Source organism: Candoia aspera, chromosome 6 (genome assembly GCF_035149785.1).
Source record: "Candoia aspera isolate rCanAsp1 chromosome 6, rCanAsp1.hap2, whole genome shotgun sequence".
NCBI classification, from domain to species: Eukaryota; Metazoa; Chordata; class Lepidosauria; order Squamata; family Boidae; genus Candoia; species Candoia aspera.
Genome location: NC_086158.1, coordinates 82,030,057 through 82,051,835, shown reverse-complemented (window position 1 = coordinate 82,051,835; position 21,779 = coordinate 82,030,057). Strand labels below are relative to the sequence as shown.

The following is a 21,779-nucleotide window of genomic DNA, read 5'->3' as shown; positions in this document are numbered from 1 at the left end:
TAAGTTGGCACGTATACCCTACATGTAGGTGTTCTCATATAACATTGTGATTAAGTGTAGAAGATGGTGATCTATAATTGTTTTTGCCAGTTTAGCCCATGGCTGTTCTCTGTAACAATATTGGGTGGGGGTTACCTCTCTAGGTTTACATAGTTTGCCTTGTTACATCGTCTTGTGTCAACTGTGCAATGATGTAACACGATGCAAATTATGTAAATTGACATAAATGAAATAAAATGCATCACCTGCACATTTAAATCAGTATGCAAATTATGCATATTGAATCAAATTGCATTTGGGTACCCAAAGTGATGGAAAAAATGTAAATTTGATTATTAACATCAATGTACACAGCATTTTACAAAGCAGCATTAGCAAAATTCAGGTTGATGTCTCCCAGACTAAACTTTATTTGGACATGCTGGAGGCCAAGATAAGAGAAGATGGTGAGGGCAAAGAAACAATATACAGGATGTGAAAATATTAACATGCAGGTCCTTAGGCCTCCTTACAATTCTGGATGGGGACCAACACTAATCAGTGTACCACCCTCTGGATAGTATTTATGTAATGGGTCCTGTCAGCTAGCATAATATAATCTACACAGACTCCTGATTTTACCCCAACTTGAGGAACTGGGATCCTGGCAGGAGGCTCAGATTGAAAGAAGCTATCTGAAAGCTGTTAAGTAGCCACTCTTTCTGTTCGTAAACATGTGGATAATTTTACTTAACTGGAACTGGAATTTAGCACAAGAATGAGCTACATCTTGGGACTCATAATATGGCTCATACATACAGAAAGGTCTGATACTGTTCCTCCAACGGTAAGGTAGGACAGGATCACTAAGAAAGAATGCAAACCAAGCAGCATTGCAGTGGCTGGCCAATGTAACTCTTCTATGGAATTGCTATACCTGTATCGCGATCTGTTGCCCGGACAACTGCAACAGATGTTCCAATTCCAGCTGTCTCTCGCAAACCCAGCCGATTATATTGTCTTTGAGTAAATACTGGCACTTCATCATTCACATCTTCCACATAGACTATTACCTGGGAAATGTCAAATATGCAGATCATTTATTTGCCTGGGATGTTGATGGAAATAAAGCAGAAACAGCAACCATACAGTATTCAGCACGTCAGGATAAAGGCCCGCATACAGCCTTCAGCTAGTCCGTTGAGAAATGCATTTTAAATCATGGGTTGGATCCAGAACCAAGTTGAGGAAGGGGCATCAAGGCAAATACAGAATTAGAGTTTACGTGTATGTAATGACCAGAACACTCGAGCATTCATTCAATTACAGTCCACAACCCTTTGCTTATTATCTGTTTAATGAAGCGTAGCGTTTGATACAAGGTAAAAGTTGTGAATGGCATTTCCCGTGTGTTCTGCAGTTTAAAATCACAGCAGCCTCTAATTCCCCTCCACTAACCCCATAGGTATGCACCCCTCCTCCTCGTGCCAGCAGATGGCTTGAACGGTTTACTGCCCACTGACCTTGGGGCAAGGAGCATCTAGCCCAAACAAAATGATTCACCCTCCAGTCCAACTCCCCCTCCCTGCTGGTGATTTGCAGTCTGCTGACATGGGTTGCTTGAAGATGGATGTGACTTCAATAAGATGTTCTGGGAACATTTGATCAGGGAGCCTGACAATGTATTTATAACTAATTCAATAGAGTTCACATTACTATTTCCCCATAATTAATAATGATTTCCCAATTTTATCATAATGAATATTGCAATTTGGTGGCAGCTTTCAAAGAGCAGCAACCAAGGCAATGGTCAGATAAAAGAAATCTGAGTCTGGGGCAGAAAAGTAATTTGAGAAAGCATGACCTTCCCTAGTCCTCACAAAGATAAAGGGAAGGAGGGTGAAGCACATTCAGACTTGGAAGATTCCATTACCATAACCTTATAATAATAAAAGTAGTACTGGCCTGCATGACTTTGGTTTCCTAGTCTGGTCTATGCTGGAGGGCTGACAGCCATTAGCCAAGTTAAAGAAAAAGGGCTAGTGATAACAAGAGGGGAAGGGAAGAAGACTTCTTGACCGTCAGACCTGAGGGCACTACTGATGGAGCTGCAACAGACTGAAAGAGCAACTCTTTGCTGACAGGGGTTTTCAGACTCAATGCCTGACAGCACCACATAGGAAAAGGGAACGTTTTAGACCTCGGGAGCCAGATCCAGTGTTGGGGCCACATTTGCTGGTGTGAGCAAGCAAAAACGGCTGTCTGTGCACAGATACAAAACCACTTGCCATAAATGTGCTGATATGGGCATTTATTCAATCTCCTCGCAGTCACCTACAAACACATGCTCCACAATTCTCCACCAGGCATATGGAACTATTCTATCTTGAGCAGCCAAAACTAATTTTTACCTCTTTTAGTGGGAGTAAGCCAGGTTTACAGTCCTCTGCCTAGTAGAGGGTGTCCCTAGGGGAGTGGGGTCAGAAAAGTCAAGAAGGCAGTCACAAACATGCAATCAAAACAATTACTCTTTTAAAGTGCTTCGTGAGTTGTTGTGTACGAGATGGGTGGCAGAGAAATTTGATAAATAAATTAAATAAATAAGGAAAATGATATTAAAAAAGGCAGCACTTTAAAAAGGATTACATAGTTATGGCTGCCATTGGACAATACCATTGCCTAGTAAAAGAAGGTCAGATTCACTTTTCCCCCTCAGCAATTCTGAACCCTGAGAAGGAAAACAAGGTAATCAATGAACAAGAACAAGTTTAGCTCCAGAGACTAATTACAGCAACTCTTCAGGAAACCGCTGGCTAGAAAAGGAAGCTTCAGTGAATTTTTTGATGGTAAGCAAGGCAGCAGGGTCATTCAGCATTGTGTAGCCTGTCTGAACAGGCAGGGAAAGTGGGATTGTTGAGGGCCTTTGCCGTATGGCTAAGGACTCTCTGAAATCTGCCAGTGAGGTATTGCTGATCCTGGCTGTAGTGCGCACACTATTCAAGCCAGCCAACAAATAACAAAATTAATGAATAGCAATCCACATAATGCCTTCAAAGCAAAAACCATCTCCACTTGAGACAAATGAAGCTCAAGGATCTTTATTTTTTTTTCCTTTAAAAATAATTAAATTAGATAGAAATCCAGCCATCTGTAAAATCAGAAGTAAATAGCATGTTGATCAATGTCCTATTTCTAGCTGTGACAATCACGGTTACTCCAGAGGAAAGAAAAGCTCCCTTAATATCCTCTAAAAGGAAAACATGTTTCTCAGAACAATACAAATGAGGGAAGATGAATAATGGAATATTCCATGCATTTTCTGAAGACTCTATTAGATCCTGCCTAACCACTCTGTTATCAGCAGTGAATGTCAGCGGCAAGGCACTGAATTGTTAATTAGGAAACGTATGAAATAATGAAAAATGGGCTAGAAGATTACTGAATATATTAAGCATAAATAAAGCTACTCCCAAATGTATCATTTGTAGGACTGTGTGATCTGCTTGAGAAATGTTTTCTATTATAGGAGGCTGGCTCTCTGTTAAGACTTGTTAAACCTTATTTATTTGCAGCAGGCTTTTGAAATGAAGAAGAAATGAAACTTGAATTTTTTGCCCACTCTCAGGAATTTTCATTCCGGTTTTTCAAAATCTGAAATAGTTGAAAATATATATTTTTTTTTCCAAATGTATTCTTATGCCATTCAGTAGGGTCAGGAACTATTGGGAAAAAAACCCACAGTGGTTTACTTGCAATTCTTCATATTTTCAATGATTTTTTTTTCTTTAATTGAAACAATACAGGTAGTCCTCATTTAACAACCACAATTGAGACTGGAATTTCAGTTGCTAAGCAAAGCAGTCATTAAACGAATCTGACCTGATTTTACAAGCTTTATTTGTGGCAATCATTAAGCAAATCACTGCAGTCATTAAGCAAATCACATGGCCGTTAAGTGAATCACACAGTTCCCTATTGTTTTTGCTTGCCAGAAGCCAGCTAGGAAGGTCAAAAATGGTGCTCACATGACTACAGGATGCTGTGATGGTCATAAATGTGAACCAATTGCCAAGCACCCAAATTGTGATCACATGACCCTGGGGACACTGCAATGGTCGTAAGTGTGAGGACCGGTTGCAAGTTGTTTTTTTTCAGCACCATTGTAAGTCTGAGCCATCACTGAATGAATGATCATTAAGTGAGGACTACCTGTACGAGAAGATAGGATGCACAGGACATCTGCTGTATTATACAGGTGAGCATGAGGAGCAAAGGAGTTTGAAAGAGTCCCACTATTATGTCCTCAACAAAACGTATTGACTCTGAAGTTGAGAGAGTAATCTCTCTCTTTTTTTATCGAGAACCTGAGACAAAATTTGACCTACTCTATTTTGTTATGTAATTTAGGGACCTTCTTTAAAAAACAAAGCCTTTTTGATTATTCATCCTGATCAGCAATGCTCAAGTATTCCTCAAGTAGGAAAACCATGCACTGAAACGAAACAATCCAGACTGTACAGGAGCCACAGAGAAACATACCCCTTGAACAGACCTGCAAAATACATGCATGAGGTGACCCATGTTTATTCAACTATTCTATTCCTTTACTGTTTGAATAAATGGTTTTCTGATCTGTGAAACATTTAAATGCTACTCATACTTCGGTGTTTATAGTACAGAATAATCCAAATGGCCGATGTGCTCAATAAGTTGCACAGTTTGAACTTGTACCAGTGAACTATTTCTTGAACTGGTGTTCTGAAGCAATCTGTTCAGGCGGCTTGGACCCAGCTCAGACCACAGAATTCAAGTCCCAGAATTCCATGTTTAATGAGCCAGTACACAAGCCATGCTAAGTGGCAAAGGCATCTGTGCAAACTCACTGCCCCATCACAAACAGGTGCAGCTAATATAGCATCTCTGCTTGAGCAGCCATGCAAACCAGGAACGTTGGCTTTGTCCACCCAGAAGAAGAGAGAGAACAGAGAACAAATTCATTCATGGGCTAAAATAAACAATAGCTTTGCTCTCTAGCTTCTTCCAGGTGGGTGAAACCAGACTCCCATATTTGCGGCTCACGCTAAGCTGAGGTAACTTCTTAGTCATGACTGTTCATCAGCAGAGCCATGTGCTTTTGCTGAGGACATTCACCAGTGTTCCAGGCAAGGATGTCTCCAGGATATGGTAAAAAAAAGTCAAGATGGTGCCATCGAAGTTCTGCCTGTTGTTACATGCATCCATGCCCTTCGGACTCCCCCGAATCCAACCTTACGACTTATTATTTATGTACAGACATCAACCTTATTTTCTGAAATTAATTTCACATCTATTTTTCTAATTTGTTGCTGAATTAATTTAAAAAACAGAGAAATCCCCCCTAATTATGAAACTTTAGAACTAGCTTAAACTTCTATTAATTGGCCAACATTTAAATCTCTGCTGAACCTAGATACAAATGGTTTCAAAATTTGTTGCTTTAATAATTTCCACTATAGAAGTCTTCATGTATTGCATTCATTACTACGAAACTGTAAATCTGATACAGCAGTTTGCAGAATCCTGTATTATAAGCAAAAAGAGACATTCTGTTTTCATTCTCAACACAAGCTGGTAATGCTGTAGGCAACATAAGATCCATGATAGCACTAGGTAGGTCCAAGGACATTATTGACTGCATTAATTCAAAACCTTGTGATGATGGCCACAGCCTGAAAAGGTTGCTGATTGGTAGTATTTTGAAAAGTCCTTACCCTGACAGAACTTCTCATTGGTCCTTGTTCACTATTGTAAGCTTCCACCTCAAGCACATGGGATGAATTGTGTTCTCTGTCCAGGGGTCGTAAACCCCTCATGACCAGCCCATTGCTGGGATTGATCCTGAAATTGTTGAAATTGTTTCCTGTTCATAAGAAAGAAAGAAAAAAACCAATAATGTATGTCAGGGTATCATCAGATTGGAAAATTTAATACTCCATGCAGTTCAACCTCAAGACATACAGTATAAGAGATAGATGTGGGAGGTGGGGGGAGAGGGAGAGGGGAGAGATCTTATAATATCACAAGATATCTTTGGTAGGGGACACTTATAAAAGGGAAAAGGTGCTTTAGAACTTGTGCAAGGACAGCACCTCTCTGCTGCAGCAGCATTTTTCCATCTTCCTGTTCACACTTTAATAAACTGCACAAAGATCCTGAGCTTGCAAGAGATCCAAGGTACTTTTTCCAAATTCTCCTGCAACCCTTTGCTTATTCCTAAAGACTTACTTGGGAGCAAGCCTCCATCAGCAACTGAATGTATTTGGAAAGAAGTGTACTGAGGACCATGACCACAAAGTATTAGATGTTAAGATATGTAGATATATTGGAAACAGTTTTTTGCAGTAAATCTTAAAGATTATAAAACATGAATGGTCAGGTTTCAAAAAGGGAAGTTTATTGCAATTTCATTACAGAGATATACTAGAAGTGGAATCCACTCAGGGCATTTCTTTCAATAATTAAGTTTGGATGGAAATAGTAGAGCTACACACATAGGGAAGCTTGAGTTGGGTTGCATGGAGATCAGTATGGTTTCAAAGGATGTACAAGAGTTCCTTACAAAATATAGATATCCAAAATATCTATTTACCTCTGACAATCCTGTACCACACACGGCCATTCACACCTTCATCTGCATCTGTGGCTTTCACCTTTGAGAAACAAAGATGAAAAAACAATCATGGAGCTGCTTCAATATGTTTGTTTATTTAAAATACGGGTATCCTACCCTTGTCATTCTACCCACAGTGCAGCTTACATTTGATAAAACAATAAAATTATTTAAAAAATGAATTAAAACTGTAAAAACAAGAAAAAAATCAAAAGGTGAGTTCCACATGTTACTGTTAGGAAAAGGACAAATATTATCCGACACGGGAACAGTATTTTATTATTCTGCATTCCATAGAATAACTGTGATGTAAAGAAGTATAGAATAATCATCAGCATGCTTTCAAGTGGAAACATTATTCTTTAGGGCATTATTACACATGACTAAATTAGCTCTGCAGTCAATGCTTGCTACTTGGATAAGTTTAGGTTTCACATGCATCAATTACATTTCATATATAACAACTTCATGAGATGTTATTGAGATGTTATACTTGCATGGTTGGTTGTAGCAAGTGAAGACTGAGGAACCACCAGCTGCAGTTTGAATTCAGACCCCGCCCCCCAACTTCTCCATCTGGCTTCTCAGTCTCTCAAGCCCTGTCTCCTTGGAAAAAGAGAGGGGAGCAGATTCCAAACCAAATTTATTTTCTAAAATCAAGGGAAGAACAGAGTCTTCTGCTATTCAAGCCACTTTTAGCACCTTCCTTTCCCACTGCAGAAGGCCAAGATTCTGTATAATTCAAGGCACTCTTTCAAGGTAGGAAAGAAAAGAACCAGTGAAGGTCTCTTTGGTCTTCATATAAATGTGATTGATTGATTGTTGTTGTTTATTCGTCTAGTCGCTTCCGACTCTTCATGACTTCATGGACCAGCCCACATCAGAGCTTCCTGTCGGTTGTCACCATCCCCAGCTCCCCCAAGGTCGAGTCTGTCACCTCTAGAATATCATCCATCCAGCTTGCCCTTGGTCGGCCCCTCTTCCTTTTGCCTTCCACTTTCCCTAGCATCAGCATCTTCTCCAGGGTGTCCTGTCTTGTCATCATGTGGCCAAAGTACTTCAGTTTTGCCTTTAATATCATTCCCTCAAGTGAGCAGTCTGGCTTTATTTCCTGGAGGATGGACTGGTTTGATCTTTTTGCAGTCCAAGGCACTCTCAGAATTTTCCTCCAACACCACAGTTCAAAAGCATCGATCTTCCTTCGCTCAGCCTTCCTTATGGTCCAGCTCTCGCAGCCATGTGTTACTACGGGGAACACCATTGCTTTAACTATGCAGACCTTTGTTGTCAGAGTGATGTCTCTGCTCTTAACTATTTTATCGAGATTTGTTATTGCTCTCCTCCCAAGAATTAAATGTCTTCTGATTTCCTGGCTGCAGTCAGCATCCGCAGTAATCTTTGCACCTAGCAATACAAAGTCTGTCACTGCTTCTACGTTTTCTCCCTCTATTTGCCAGTTATCAATCAGGCTGGTTGCCATAATCTTGGTTTGTTTGAGGTTTAGCTGCAGGCCAGCTTTTGCACTTTCTTCTCTCACTTTCGTCATAAGGCTCCTCAGTTCATCCTCATTTTCAGCCATCAAAGTGGTATCATCTGCATATCTGAGATTGTTAATGTTTCTTCCAGCAATTTTAATCCCAGCCTTGGATTCCTCAAGCCCAGCATATCGCATGGTGTGTTCTGCATACAAGTTGAATAGGTAGGGTGAGAGGATACAGCCCTGCCATACTCCTTTCCCAATTTTAAACCAGCCCGTTGTTCTGTGGTCTGTTCTTACTGTTGCTACTTGGTTGTTACACAGATTCCTCAGGAGGCAGACAAGATGACTTGGTATCCCCATACCACCAAGAACTTGCCACAATTTGTTATGGTCCACACAGTCAAAGGCTTTAGAATAGTCAATAAAACAGAAATAGATGTTTTTCTGAAACTCCCTGGCTTTTTCCATTATCCAGCGGATATTGGCAATTTGGTCCCTAGTTCCTCTGCCTTTTCTAAACCCAGCTTGTGCATCTGGCAATTCTCGCTCCATGAACTGCTGAAGTCTACCTTGCAGGATCTTGAGCATTACTTTACTTTCATGTGAAGTAAGTGCCACTGTGCAATAGTTTGAACATTCTTTAGTGTTTCCCTGTTTTGGTATGGGGATATACTGTAAGTTGATTTTTTCCAATCTGATGGCCATACATGCCATCAAGTTGTTTTTGATTCCTGGCAACCACACAGATAGATTTTCTCCATGATGATCTGTCCCTAACCTGGTCCTTCAACTCTTCCAATGGTGCACTCATTGTTACTGTAACTAAGTCCATCAACCTCCCTGCTGGTCATCCTCTTTTTCTCTTTCCTTCCACCTTTCCCAGATTAGACCCTTCTCCAAAGAGCTAATGTTCGCATAATGTGTCCAACGTGGAATAATTTGAGCCTGGTCATTTGTGCCTGGAATGAGAAGTCTGGGATGATTTGTTCAGTGATCCATTGGCTTGTTTTCTTGGCTGTCCATGGTATTCTCAGGAATCTTCTGCAATACCAACATTCAAAACCTCAATACTCTTATCTTGCTTCTTCAAAGTCCAACTTCGGCTTCCACAGAGTGTCACAGGGAATATCATGGCTTGCACAATTCTGATCTTTGAAGGTATAGAGACATCACAGCATTTGAATATCTTTTCCAAGGTATTCATGGCTGCTCTACCAAGTTCTAGTCTGTGGCAGGTTTCTTGACTGCTTGTTCCTTTACTGTTGATGGTTGATCCTAAAAGGCAGAAGCTATCCATCACTTCGATATCTTCATTGTTAATTATAAGGCTGGTTGTTCTGCTTGTTGTCATTAGTTTGGCTTTCTTTATATTTAATTTTAATATTAAAATTTTTTGTTAAATTAAATTTTAATTTTTTATTGCACTTCTTGACTTTTATTACTAGGGCTTGCAGATCCTTTGCATTTTTGGCTATCAGGATAGTGTCATCAGCATAGTACAGGTTTCTGATGTTTCCTCCTCCAATTTTAAAACCACCTCATCTTCTTCCAATCCATCTTTCCTTAATTCAGCATATAGGTTGAATAAATAAAGGGAGAGTATACAGCCTTGTCACACTTTGCCAACCTGGAGCCAGTCTGTTTCACCATGTTCTGTCCACATTGTGGCTTTCTGACCTGATTATAAGTTTCTCATGAGGACAATGAGTGTTCTGGGATTCCTATTTTTTCTGAGCACTTTCCACATCTTAACATGATTGACAGAAAGGCCCTTCTATAATCAATGAAGTATTTGGATAGAAAAAATAGGTTTGTGTGTATACTAACCAGACATAAACAAATGGTGTGTGTGTAATGTATGCATCCCTATGGATGAAAAAAAAAATGTATTTCTTGGCAAATATGTTGGGAGGAAACCAGAGGGCTGTGGGAGTGCACCCATTGCTAGCATTTAACTCCAAGATGTTGGATGGTTATTCTTGAGCCGAAAAAATTTCTTCATCCCTGCTATGTCCATAGGTTATACTGCTGCAGTAGAGGACAACCATTCTAAAAGAGATGCATATAATTTAAATCTAATATGCACATAACAGTGCATGACATTTCTGTCACCTCCATCTTTTTATTGGAGACCCCATATTGAGTTCTGCCCCCCCTCCATTTATAGTGGGGAGTACAGTGTAGTCCAGATGTTAACACAATGGTTATTTCTCCATCCCATATCACCGGCTACTAAACATGAAGAATGAGAAACACACAATATGACAATATCAAGAATTAGAAAATTGCATCAGAGAAGATGGTGGGGGGGGGGACTAGAACTCACCAATTTTTACAGTGTTCCTTGTGAAATGATTCAAAGCAGTATTTCACAAAGCATATCTTCAGCAAACAAATGTGTCACTGAAGCTTTGGATTTTACAGAGGAAGTACTAGATGAATACACAATCACTTCTGTATTTAGCTGCCAAGCTTCGTGTAATATTCAAAGGGGAACTTACTCAGAATGTGAACCTCCTCTGTGAAAATCTCATCTGTGAAGGAGAATCTCCTCCGAAAAATTCACACCAAACATTATGAAGTGCTACCAGCTGAACAGAAAAGCAACTGTACTTCTGGCTGGTGGAGATTTCATCCTAACATCTGAATCACTGTAGGCCCTGCGGAAACCTAGCAACCTCTCCTTTTACTGCACCCTGAGCATTTGGTTCACGGAGCATAGGGATGAATAAGGAGTTGAATTTCAATTCAAAAACCTTTGGAGAGGCTAGGTAGCGGTTACACTGTAAGGCTACCGCAAAGAACAAGCAAAGCAGATAACAGACATCAAGAATCCAACTAAGTTCAGGAATTACTGGGTTTAAGTAAATTATTAACTGTCTTACACTCCCCTGAAATTGCTACTAGCAGCCAGGTAAAACCTGCACCAGTGGTTGTTTCAGAACTTGAGGTAGTACAATGCATTGTTTCCTCAGGTCATCTTTACCCATCAGTGTGAGTGTGCATAATAGGATATTTTCAGACCTTTGTGGAAACACAACCCAATTCCGCCACCTGGTGTTCCTATGGCTTATTGCAAGCATCTTTCTAAGTTCCCTTGGCGAGAACAGAAACGCCTACTGTACGGAAGACTTTGTTACAAGCATTTTGTAAATATTGTTCAAAATTAGGGGAAATATAAATAAAATGTATGAGTAGGCAGTGCCCTTTTAACCCCCCCCCCCAAAAAAAAACAATGACTGAACACCCTTCTAAAAAGGTGAAATAACTGAATATTTTAATTATTTGAGAAAGTCTTGTTTTTGAAAGGGGTTAATATATGTGTGCAGACTGAAAGGGCATGTGCTAACTGGTGCAGGGTAAAACATCTGCACAGATCACATTGTGAAAACTGAAATTATATCTCCTAAGGAATACTCATGCAGTTATATTCTTCTTTTTTTTTTTTTCATGTACGCTAGGAATGACAATCTGGCATCTTCCAGATGTTTTCGATTTCGTTTCCCATCAGTCCTAGCCACCTCCTGGCTAAGGGCTGTGGTCCAGAACATCTAGTGGGCAACAGATTGCCCATTCCAGATATAAGCAAGCCTAATCTTTAACATGAGAATCCCCAATACGTCCAGTAGTCATTACAGTGGCTAAACCACATAGGGATTTCTGGCAATGATCTCTTAAAATACTCAGTTAAACACTGACATTAGCATATTCAGATAAAAACCAGGGACAGTTAAAGATGCTCATCTGGGCTCTAAGTGACTCCAAGTGACTGTTAGTCCAGATGAACTTTCCAGCCAGTTTTTTTTTTTGTTGATACTGAAAAAACTACAATCAGCCATTTAAAGTGACTAGAAGATTTAATTTCCTAACAACAATAAGAATGTGAGATGTGAGATGAATGTGAGAGTCTACAACAGACTACGCAATGGTGAACTCTGAAAGCATACAGGTAGTCCTCACTTAACAACCATTCGTTTAGGGACAGTTCAGATGTACAACAGTGTTGGAAAAAATGACTTATGACCAGTTCTCACACTTATGATCGTTGCAGCATCCCCATGGTCATGTGATCACAATTTGGGCGCTTGGCAACTGGTTTGCATTTATGACCATTGCAGCAGCCCATGGTCACATGATTGCCATTTTTGACTTTCCCTGCGAGCTTCTGGCAAGCAAAATCAATGGGGAACAGCATGATTCGCTCAATGACCGCAATGGTTCGCTTTGTGCCCACAGAGATTCGCTTAATGACTGCTACAAAAAGGTCATAAAATTGGGTCAGATTTGCTTAATGACTGCTTTGCTTAGCAACCAAAATTCTAGTCCCAATTGTGGTTGTTAAGTGAGGACTACCTGTATGCAATGAATGGTCAAGGGCTGTTTTCACCACTAACCTGGTGCCCCTCTAGGGCATCGTTTCTCAACCTTGGCAGCTTTAAGCTGTGTGGACTTCAACTCCCAGAATTCCCTAGCTAGTACCCTAGCTTAAAGTTGCCAAGGTTGAGAAACACTGCTCTAGGACATGCTGTGATGGACTGTGGGGTGTTTCTGCCTTCAGTTACTACCAAAATACCCAACACATCCTGACCACCCACAGCTGTCCTGCCCCCCTTTCAGATCAAGTCCGGTCTCAGCAGTTCATGGTCATTTGGCATCCACAACTCAAGAAAAGGGCAATCTGGAAAAAGGTGGGGAACTATTCTGCATTTGCCTCCCTTGAGGGGAGAAAAAGAAATGCAAAGCAAAAGGGGAAAGATCTATAGGGAATCAAGATGAAAGACAGCAGTCTTGAGGAGGAGGGTAGAATATTAGAGGACGACCCAGGGAAAGCAAGAGAAATGCTGTCACAGAAGAGAGAAAGAAACAGCCAGAAGCTTTCCTTGATCTTCTCTCTTCCCCGCAATTGCTGGTCCAACATGAACTGCTTCCTCAGTGACCAGATGCCAGAGACCAGACTGTACCATTTAAACTTTTAGCAGGGGATCGAATGCACTGGAGGTAAAGAACTGTAATTCTCTACAGGCTCAACTCTGAAAAGCATTTTCGTTCATGACGCGGCCTTCCGAATCAAGTACAGTGATGAGCCTCAGGCTTTCCGCTGCTGTGAACCTTCAGTTGCTCTTCATTGTTTGCAAGCAGACTTGGTTTCCCTGCCCTCTCCCCTGCTCCTCTGGGCACACCCCTCCCCCAAATGGCCAGGCCTGGAAGACAACAGAGGCGAAGGAAGGAGCAAGTGGATGGAGAGCAGGAGAACCAAGCAACAAACCAACTCTTAAAAGCTTGAAGGGAGGGCAAGGAAAAAACAAGATGTAGTGAAATAAAATGGTCTGAGAGATAAGCGCAGGCAGCGATCTAAGAAGTTTGCTGCTGCTGAGGTGGCGCAGTCCTCCTAGGAACATTTCCAATAAAAAGGCCAGTGCATTCATAGGCACTTTATTTGCTCCAGTTTTGCTGCTTTGATTTCAGGGAAAAACATAATAGTTAACATTTGAGTGGGATTATGGCTTTCCTCCAAGAAATCCATCTGGGAGGAGCTAATAAATCAGAGATACACATCTATGTCATAAAATGTATTATATATAAAAAAATGAAAAGCAAGGGTATCGCTCTTTACCTAAGAGGCAAGAACGTCTGACCTTTACATTAAAATTCATTACATACGAAGGCCACCACTGAGCTATCCTACAGCTGCAGTTGTGGAACATGACAATGGACAAAATGCAAGAAGCTGACTCATTAACGTGCCCCCACTTATTTTCATGTACCTCTGTTTATTTTCAGCTTTCTTCACCGGAAATGTGCAGGCATGATTTTGAATGAATGAAAGGATTAGGTCTACATGTACATAAATATCTCTCTTCTAGTTTTTTGGTTCTCTTTTTTGGCATGGGGAAAAGGGAAATACTTCTCTAAAGCCATTGTAATTTGGTAGAAAAAGTACTGGGAAAAGTTGAGTAAAATATTATTTGCAGTCATCCCATTGCTAAGTGAGTTTCCAGCATCGGTAAGGCTTCTCCTATCTACATTGTTTGCCAGCTATCCTGAGTTTTGGGGCATCCATAATTTATGCAGCAACTATATCTTTTGCATGTTGCTATTATCTGATGATTCTCTAGTGGGTAATACAGATGACTGGTTTAACATCATTGTAGCAAAGTTATAGGACTACCTATTCACTATATGCACATAAATTGCTGTTTCATGTGTTTTAATATTAATACACTTGATTGACAGTTTTGCAGATAACTACAGTTTAGTTTACATTTACTAGACAGAGTCTAGAACCCCCTTGCAAGTATTACTGCAAACGTCAAGGTGCGTTATGTCATAGTTTTGTCTCTAGGGACATCTTAACTACATTGCTTATAAACACTTGGACTCAGTGACATTAAATATTATCCAAAAAATCAAGGACATGCATAGATTTTACAGTATGTTTTCTAGAAGATGAATATTTTTGTTTTGCTCATTAGCAAGAACTGCATTTGATCCTGGGGATCTCTAGAAAATCATTATGATTTCTTACATTTTATGGTAACTTGTCAAAACTTGACAAATGAAAGGGAATGGTCTGAGTTCAGGGGAACCAGCCATGTGCAAGGCATCCTGTGTCTTTTAATTTGCCAGAGGGCTTAAAGAACCTGGGGAGGCACTGGATTTTTTATTCTACCTATGTACTGATGTACTGAAAGAAAGTTTTCAGCCTACATTAGAAACAGTTTTTCTCTTGAAAGCCACCACTTTCTTGTCTTGAGGTGACTGCCACAAACCTATATATATATATATATATATATATATATGCATGCATGCATGCACGCATGCAAATTGTTGCTATGCTAGAAGGAATCAGAGTCACAGTCAAAGAAAACAAAGGTGCTGCCTTTGAGATATATTAAGATAATGGATATTTACAATTCATAACTGAGTAAAAGGAGAAAAGATGGTGGGGGGAGGTCGGAAGAAAATTGAAATGCTTAGAATAATCCCATGGAATCTTGCCACCTGCTTAAATTTTAGGGCATTCTGGAAAGTATGATCAAATATTATTTTTTATGTTTCTTTCAGTGTTTTACCAAAAGGAAAATTACGATATTTATACAATATAAAAACAACTGCAATTAAGATTGGCTCAGCATGCAGACACAAAATGGGCTCACATATTCAGGGATTTCTATTCTAGAAATAATGAAGTATTCAGATGAAGCTGTCCAGAAGTGTGATTTGATTTGCATAATTATTCCAGTTTAATTCTGGTTTGTATTGCTCTTCTGCTTGTTGAATCTGTCTTCTTCTGACCTTTTCATTGATGTGTTGCTCAATTCAGTTTCTATTTTTGTCAAATTACCTTTCTGTTTTATTTAGAATTGCTTTTGAACTGATTACTTTATTTAGTTTAGTCCCTGTAAACTATTCCAGTCTTTTTAAAGTTAAATTTAGAAATTGGGTGAAACATAAATGATAAGATATAAAGATCACATGCTGTCACTCTTATAAAGTTCACATGCATTTCACTTTTTTACTTGTTAAACACTGTAAGCTTGCTAAAGAAAAAATATTGTCATGAAAGTAGGAGAACCAAAAATCCTAACATGACTGTGGGAAAGAGATACAGCATTTATATTTAAGAGAGAGAGAGGGGGGGGGGAGAGAAGGAGAACCAAATACATACATTGAAACAGTCCATGAAAGCACACTTAACACTGCAGTTGGAACTAAACTGCTGTAAATGAACTCAGTTTCATGATGTGGAGAGTTGTGTTTCTGTTGGCAAGCATAGGGATTAAATTCATGTAGAAAAAGATCAGCTGCCAAACAAGCAACCAATTCATCCACCATCCAATCTCTGCTTTTTACAACTTCAATCCATCACTGTGGTACTGAATCTGAAAGCCTATGCACCTTCCATCTGGAGTTGTTTTCATCTAAAGCAGTCGTTGTTGTTGTTGTTGTCGTCATCATCATCATCATCATCATCATCATCATCATCATCATCTAGTTTTTCTGCCATTTCTGTTCATGAATTAGGAAATGGATTGCTATAGGTTTGGTCAACAACCAACACTGATGCTAAGGCTATAGAGTCATATAAATAAATAAAGTTTAATGTTTTGACATGGTGATGGCTGGCTTCATGTGCTAGATGCCAAAAGCAGTCAACTGTGCAGTGTGTCCAAGCCAAGCAATTCATAGTTTTTGGGTTGTGGCTGATGCCTGCATAGAGATTTTCCACAATATAGAGGCAATCCAGATAATGATTAGGTCTTTTTAGATTCAGATTTCTGTGGAGCTGTGACCAATATTCTGGCAGGCAGTATATGGGGTCACATAGCATCAGAACTAATGTATAATATATCATAACCAATCTAAAGCTAGAATTGAATGATCATTCTCCCTATTTCTTCATGGAGATGAAGAGCTCTGAATAGCTCTGCCCAAGAGCCTGGCCATTAAAAGAATCATAAAGAAAATTGTGCAATATTTTGACATTTTTTTTAAAAAAAACCATCAACTTCTCCAGTCGCTAATTTGCATGCCCTCCATGTTCCAGCATTTTGTCTTTTGAGGGAAAGAAGCTGGCTAAGGCAGCTGGCACCGTTTTTTGTAACTGGGTATGGAAAGCAAGCTAATCTGTGAGTGTAGAGGGAAGGATGAATATTAATGTGGGTATAAAAAAGCAAAACAAGCCTGTAAACATATATGATTTCATTATAAGCCTTTACTACAAAACTCGCAAAAGCTAACCATAGAGGTTTTAAGTGTTCAGTAAGGTTTTTATTAGCATATCATCAAAACACTCGATTTCTCCCACTGATTTCCTTAGGCTGGCTTGTACATTCCTCCACCTCAAGAAACCAATCTTAGTCAAATTAGATCTGATATTGGAGGAAGTCTTTTCCATAATCTTAATCCATAATCTTACAGCAGGAATAGTTCCCCCAGGCAGTTAAAAATCTGCTCTGTTCCTGAAATTAATTAATTAAATATAATAATAAAATCTGGCTCCAAAGTCCACCATTCTTGAAGAGGCAATGCAGGCCAACTATTCTTTACTGTTCTTCCCTATTATTTTGCTATTGTGAGAGCTTAGTGTAATTATATAGTAATTCCAATTAGTTTGATAGAATATATAAACTGATGGATGGACAAAAAGATATAACAATGTCAGAGAGAATATGATATTGGACTTTCCTAGCCATGGATACATGTGGAGAACTTACAGTTTTTAATTCTCAGTGTTAACTGTCTAACTATACAGAAGATGCTATATAATAAAATAATAAAATAAAGGCAAAGCTTAGCTTGCAAACTTTAAATGGATGGTTCCCTAATTCTATAGCCCTATGGACATGAACGTTTGGATCATATATGCTATGAGGCCTGTAGATGCTGTGTTGCCAATCTGTGGCTTGAGTATTGGTTTTCAAAAGCTTTTGATGATGCAGTGAACTACACAGTTGTTGTTTGTTTGTTTAGTCGCTTCCAACTCTTCGTGACTTCATGGACCAGCCCACGCCAGAGCTTCCTGTCAGTCGTCAACACCCCCAGCTCCCCCAGGGACGAGTCCGTCACCTCTAGAATATCATCCATCCATCTTGCCCTTGGTCGGCCCCTCTTCCTTTTGCCTTCCTCTCTCCCCAGCATCAGCATCTTCTCCAGAATTGTATGCAAAAATGTAGGCATCTCTGGTCAAATGGTGAGTTTCAGTAAATTCCTAAGTGAAGAGAAGCTGGTGCAACCTCTGCATGGGACAAAGTGAAACATGAGCATGAAGTTCAGGAAAGAAAGATAGTTTTGGAATGGAGTTTCACAGACCTAAACTTGAATATTGAAAACCTCTAGGGAGATCTCAAATATGCAGTGCTGAGCTGAGAATATTTCTGAGTTCTACAAGGAGGAGTGGGAAAAATATTCCAAAAACAAAAATAGGAGGACTACAGGAAACACATGAAAACTGTTATATCTGCCAAAGTAGGTGTTACAAAGTACAGACAGAAAGGATGTCCACACTTATGCATCTTCCCTATTCATTGTTTTCTTATTTGGATTATGTAAACAACTATACATAGATAATAAGTAGGCATTCAAATTTGCATAAAAATTCCATGTTTAACTTTGTATCATGCAGTGGAAATGGTTAGGAGCCTCTGCTTTAAATCCAATATTCAAAATTACTCCCATTAGCTTTGCACGGCAGTTCAGTCAAATTCTGTAGGGATCAGAATCTATGCTTGTAATCCTACATAGATACACAGGAATACAACCCACTGAACCCTGTGAAGCCTACTTCTGAGTAGATATATATGAGATCCTGCTATGCAGCAATAATGCCTAAAATGAAGTACTGCCATTCGCTGGCAGCACAAGAACCTGCAGAAGGAGAGGTGGATCATGGATGGGCTTCTGCCAGTAAAGGAGTTGGAACTAATTTCAACTATTTAGAGCCGAGAGGAAAAAAACGGATTGCACCGTCTTTTGTCATCCCCATTAGTTTTCCATACATGTCAGTGCATACATTTGTCAGGGTTGCCTGATCTTTACTCCTGTTGTCTTGCAGGAAAGAAAGATGAGTGCAAGGGATACAGCAAATGAGACCATGCCAAGTACATGTGTCCTTGCATTACTCAATGCAACTACTGAGCTGGTTCCACTGAGCTCAGTGCCAAGTGAGAAGAGCTTGGATTCCTTGCCTATGATCATTACTCTCATCTGTATTTTTCTCCTCCTGACCACTTGTCTCCTTTTTGTCATTTTATGCAAACCAGCAGTATTTGATTCATCTTTGCATGGACCACATGAGTGCATGCCTTATCATGTTGAAGACTCAAGCTCTGGAAACGTCTGGATTACTTAAGACATTCCATACGCAGTGTAAAGCCCAGCCGGCCCATTTCCCAAGCGTGTGAATCCCATTCAAGAAAAGGGCATATTAAGCAGGACTGGAGCATCATGGAATCTACTGCAATGTGATTGAGTCATATAGTTTGTGGACAGACTGTGGACCACCTGTGGAAAATGTTCCTTCATAATAGGCCTTCGCAAACTCTTGGTAATGTCAAATAACCTACACCCTTTTGGAGAATCACAGTATGGTAATGACAGAAGTAAGCAGGGATCAGTGAACCCCCAGACACCTCCATTGGTGCCCACCAGAATCCTTGCCTCACTTTAAAAATAGTAATAACGACAAGAATAAGAATCTGCAGTCCTTCAAAGCAACGCATCCTCTAGAATCATATTTATTTACATGAATTTCTTCATGTGCCACAAATGTCCCACTAGAACAGCAGAGAACATTCTGGGAGACTTTCTCCTAAATGGATATTTTATCCATTGTCTCCAAGGTGGCCATTTTGTAAGTACAGATGCTTCCCAAATTCCAAACATCTCCTGGTTCTAAATGGTGCCTATCACAGATTAGTAGATAAAAAGCTAGAAATAATAGTGGTCATTATATTGATACCTATGAAAAAGTGTACAGGAATGTAACTTTTTAAAATCCAACTAGGATAATATAATTTCAGTATAGTCACTTGTCCCAGGATACTTAATTTTATGGGAAGAAAGGCAAGGAAAAGGTGCTTGTCCTATGCATGAAAATTTTAAATTTGGAGTATTAGCTTAAAGTAGTTCCCCAAACTCAGCATTACTTTGCTCTATTTAGATCCAGGATTGGATTCATGATACTTCAATAAGTTACTTTTCAGTAATAACCATACAGTATGCTGTCTAAACGTGAGAAATGAGGATGGGGTCAGTGTTAGCACCTTTAGAATATTTTGCACATGTGCACACTGCCGTCCAAGAGCTAAACGCATTCTGAAAATATAAAAGGTCTACAAAATTGCATGCATTGATTGCCACTCTTCAGAAATTGGACAGCCCAGAAAAAAAACACCCCACCCACCTAAAATACAGGGCAAAGAGACTAGATTCAGGAGAACATATATTTATCATAAGTATTAATGCCACATATTGTACCCCATGTGATACTGGGGCATCAACATTCCATGCAACCATTTTAATAGCAGTACCATTTGGAAGAAGAACAGAGTGTATATTTACATCTCTGTGGAATATGGTGCTTTAATGCTTGAATAGCATATTATCATTACAAAAGCAAAACAAAAAGCCAACACAAAACACAAAACACAAAAACATAGTTTAGAGCAATAGCTTTGAATGCAAATCTTCCCAGGATCTTAGCCTGGCTTTTCCAGCAAGGGCTGGGAAAGGCCTATGAGATCTGCAGTAGGACAGCAGGAAATATTAAGCCCCAAATTTACATTTATCAAAGTAAAGACTATAGAGAAAGGCCTAGATTCAGAGGTCAAATTAAGTCTCACTTTCAGATATCTTAGGCTTATACTCAACATAGCTACCTTCCCATGTATAAAGTGGTGTGCTTGTGCATATCATATAGAGCAGTGATTCTCTACCTTGGCAACTTTAAGATGTGTGGACTTCAACTCCCAGAATGCTGGCTGGGGAATTCTGGGAGTTGAAGTCCACACATCTTAAAGTTGTCAAGGTTGAGAAACACTGACATAGAGCAAGCAGAAAAAGGAAAAGTCCAACTACTAGATCTGGGATGGAAAAATTGAGATGACTACTGCCCCAGGTATGTTTTTTTTTTCAAGAGGCACCAGTCAGAGGGAGGGAGACACCAAATTTCTTCTAAATTGATTTTTATTTCAAAAATAAAGATTTATTTGACATACAAGGAATTGTGTCCATTTCTCCCCCTTATTTATAGAAAATCTTCTACGGTTTTTTCCATTATCTGTTTTTCTATCTGATTTTCCATCCTACAGTTTTCCATTTCTGTACTCTTTCCTTAGTTTTGCGTTACTTTAAGATTTCCTTAAATTAACCCACATATGGTTTTTCTGGTTTTCAGATTTGTTCAATCACCTGTTTGCTTGCTTACTATCTCCCAGTAGGTGTGTTCACACCTACTGGGTGTGAGGGAAGTCAATTGGCAGGTACAAGAGCTGCAGCAACTGAACTATTTCCCTTTAGAACCTATTTGCTTCCCAAGGCTTGCCATTTATTTATTTTATTTTATTTTGTTTTGTTTTGTTTTGTTTATTTTGTTTTGTTTAACAGTTTCATTGTGAACTGGTGAGGTGGCAGATCTCATAACAGCTCAATCCATAGGGGTTCATTCACAGAATCACCTCTTGAATCCTTACTGGCCTGAGAACCAACCAACTGAGGTCCTAGTCAGGTTTTTCTTTGGTCCCACCTATACCAACATGCTTCCAGAAGATCAGTTGTATAGAAATTTGGAATGCAAGGAGTTCCTCATCCTGTCATAAAGTATAAGGTCATTTATTCAAAGCAAAAACCAGTGGAAGGAACTATGGAATCAGCAATGGAAGGGAAACATTGTCAAGGTTTTTCTTACTTTTTAACTACGTACTGCATTATTAGTTTCAATATGCAATGTGATTTATTCTTAGCCTGGAGGCAGAACCTTAAGTCCCTCCAGTATAATTCCATAATGATTTGGTGTCCTGAAACATAGGCTTTCAACTGGCTTTCTTCTAAACAGGTGTGTGCCAAAATGATTGGATTGTGCTTCCATCTTCTCTGTTCACAGTATAATAACATAATGCAACCTATATAAAACACCATGCCATAAACCCTTCTGTAATAATAAAGCGCTCT

General features: G+C 39.5%; 1 protein-coding gene across 1 annotated transcript in view; it reads right to left on the bottom strand.

Moving 5' to 3' along the window:
• CDH23 (cadherin related 23) overlaps positions 1–21,779 on the bottom strand; it is a 537,138-nt gene that overhangs the window by 107,003 nt on the left and 408,356 nt on the right. Inside the window, exons 27-29 of the mRNA XM_063307837.1 lie at positions 6,608–6,668; positions 5,730–5,878; positions 917–1,052 (exon numbers count right to left, since the gene is read on the bottom strand). Coding sequence (XP_063163907.1) covers positions 917–1,052; positions 5,730–5,878; positions 6,608–6,668 — 346 coding nt within the window. The remainder of the gene's footprint in view (positions 1–916; positions 1,053–5,729; positions 5,879–6,607; positions 6,669–21,779) is intronic.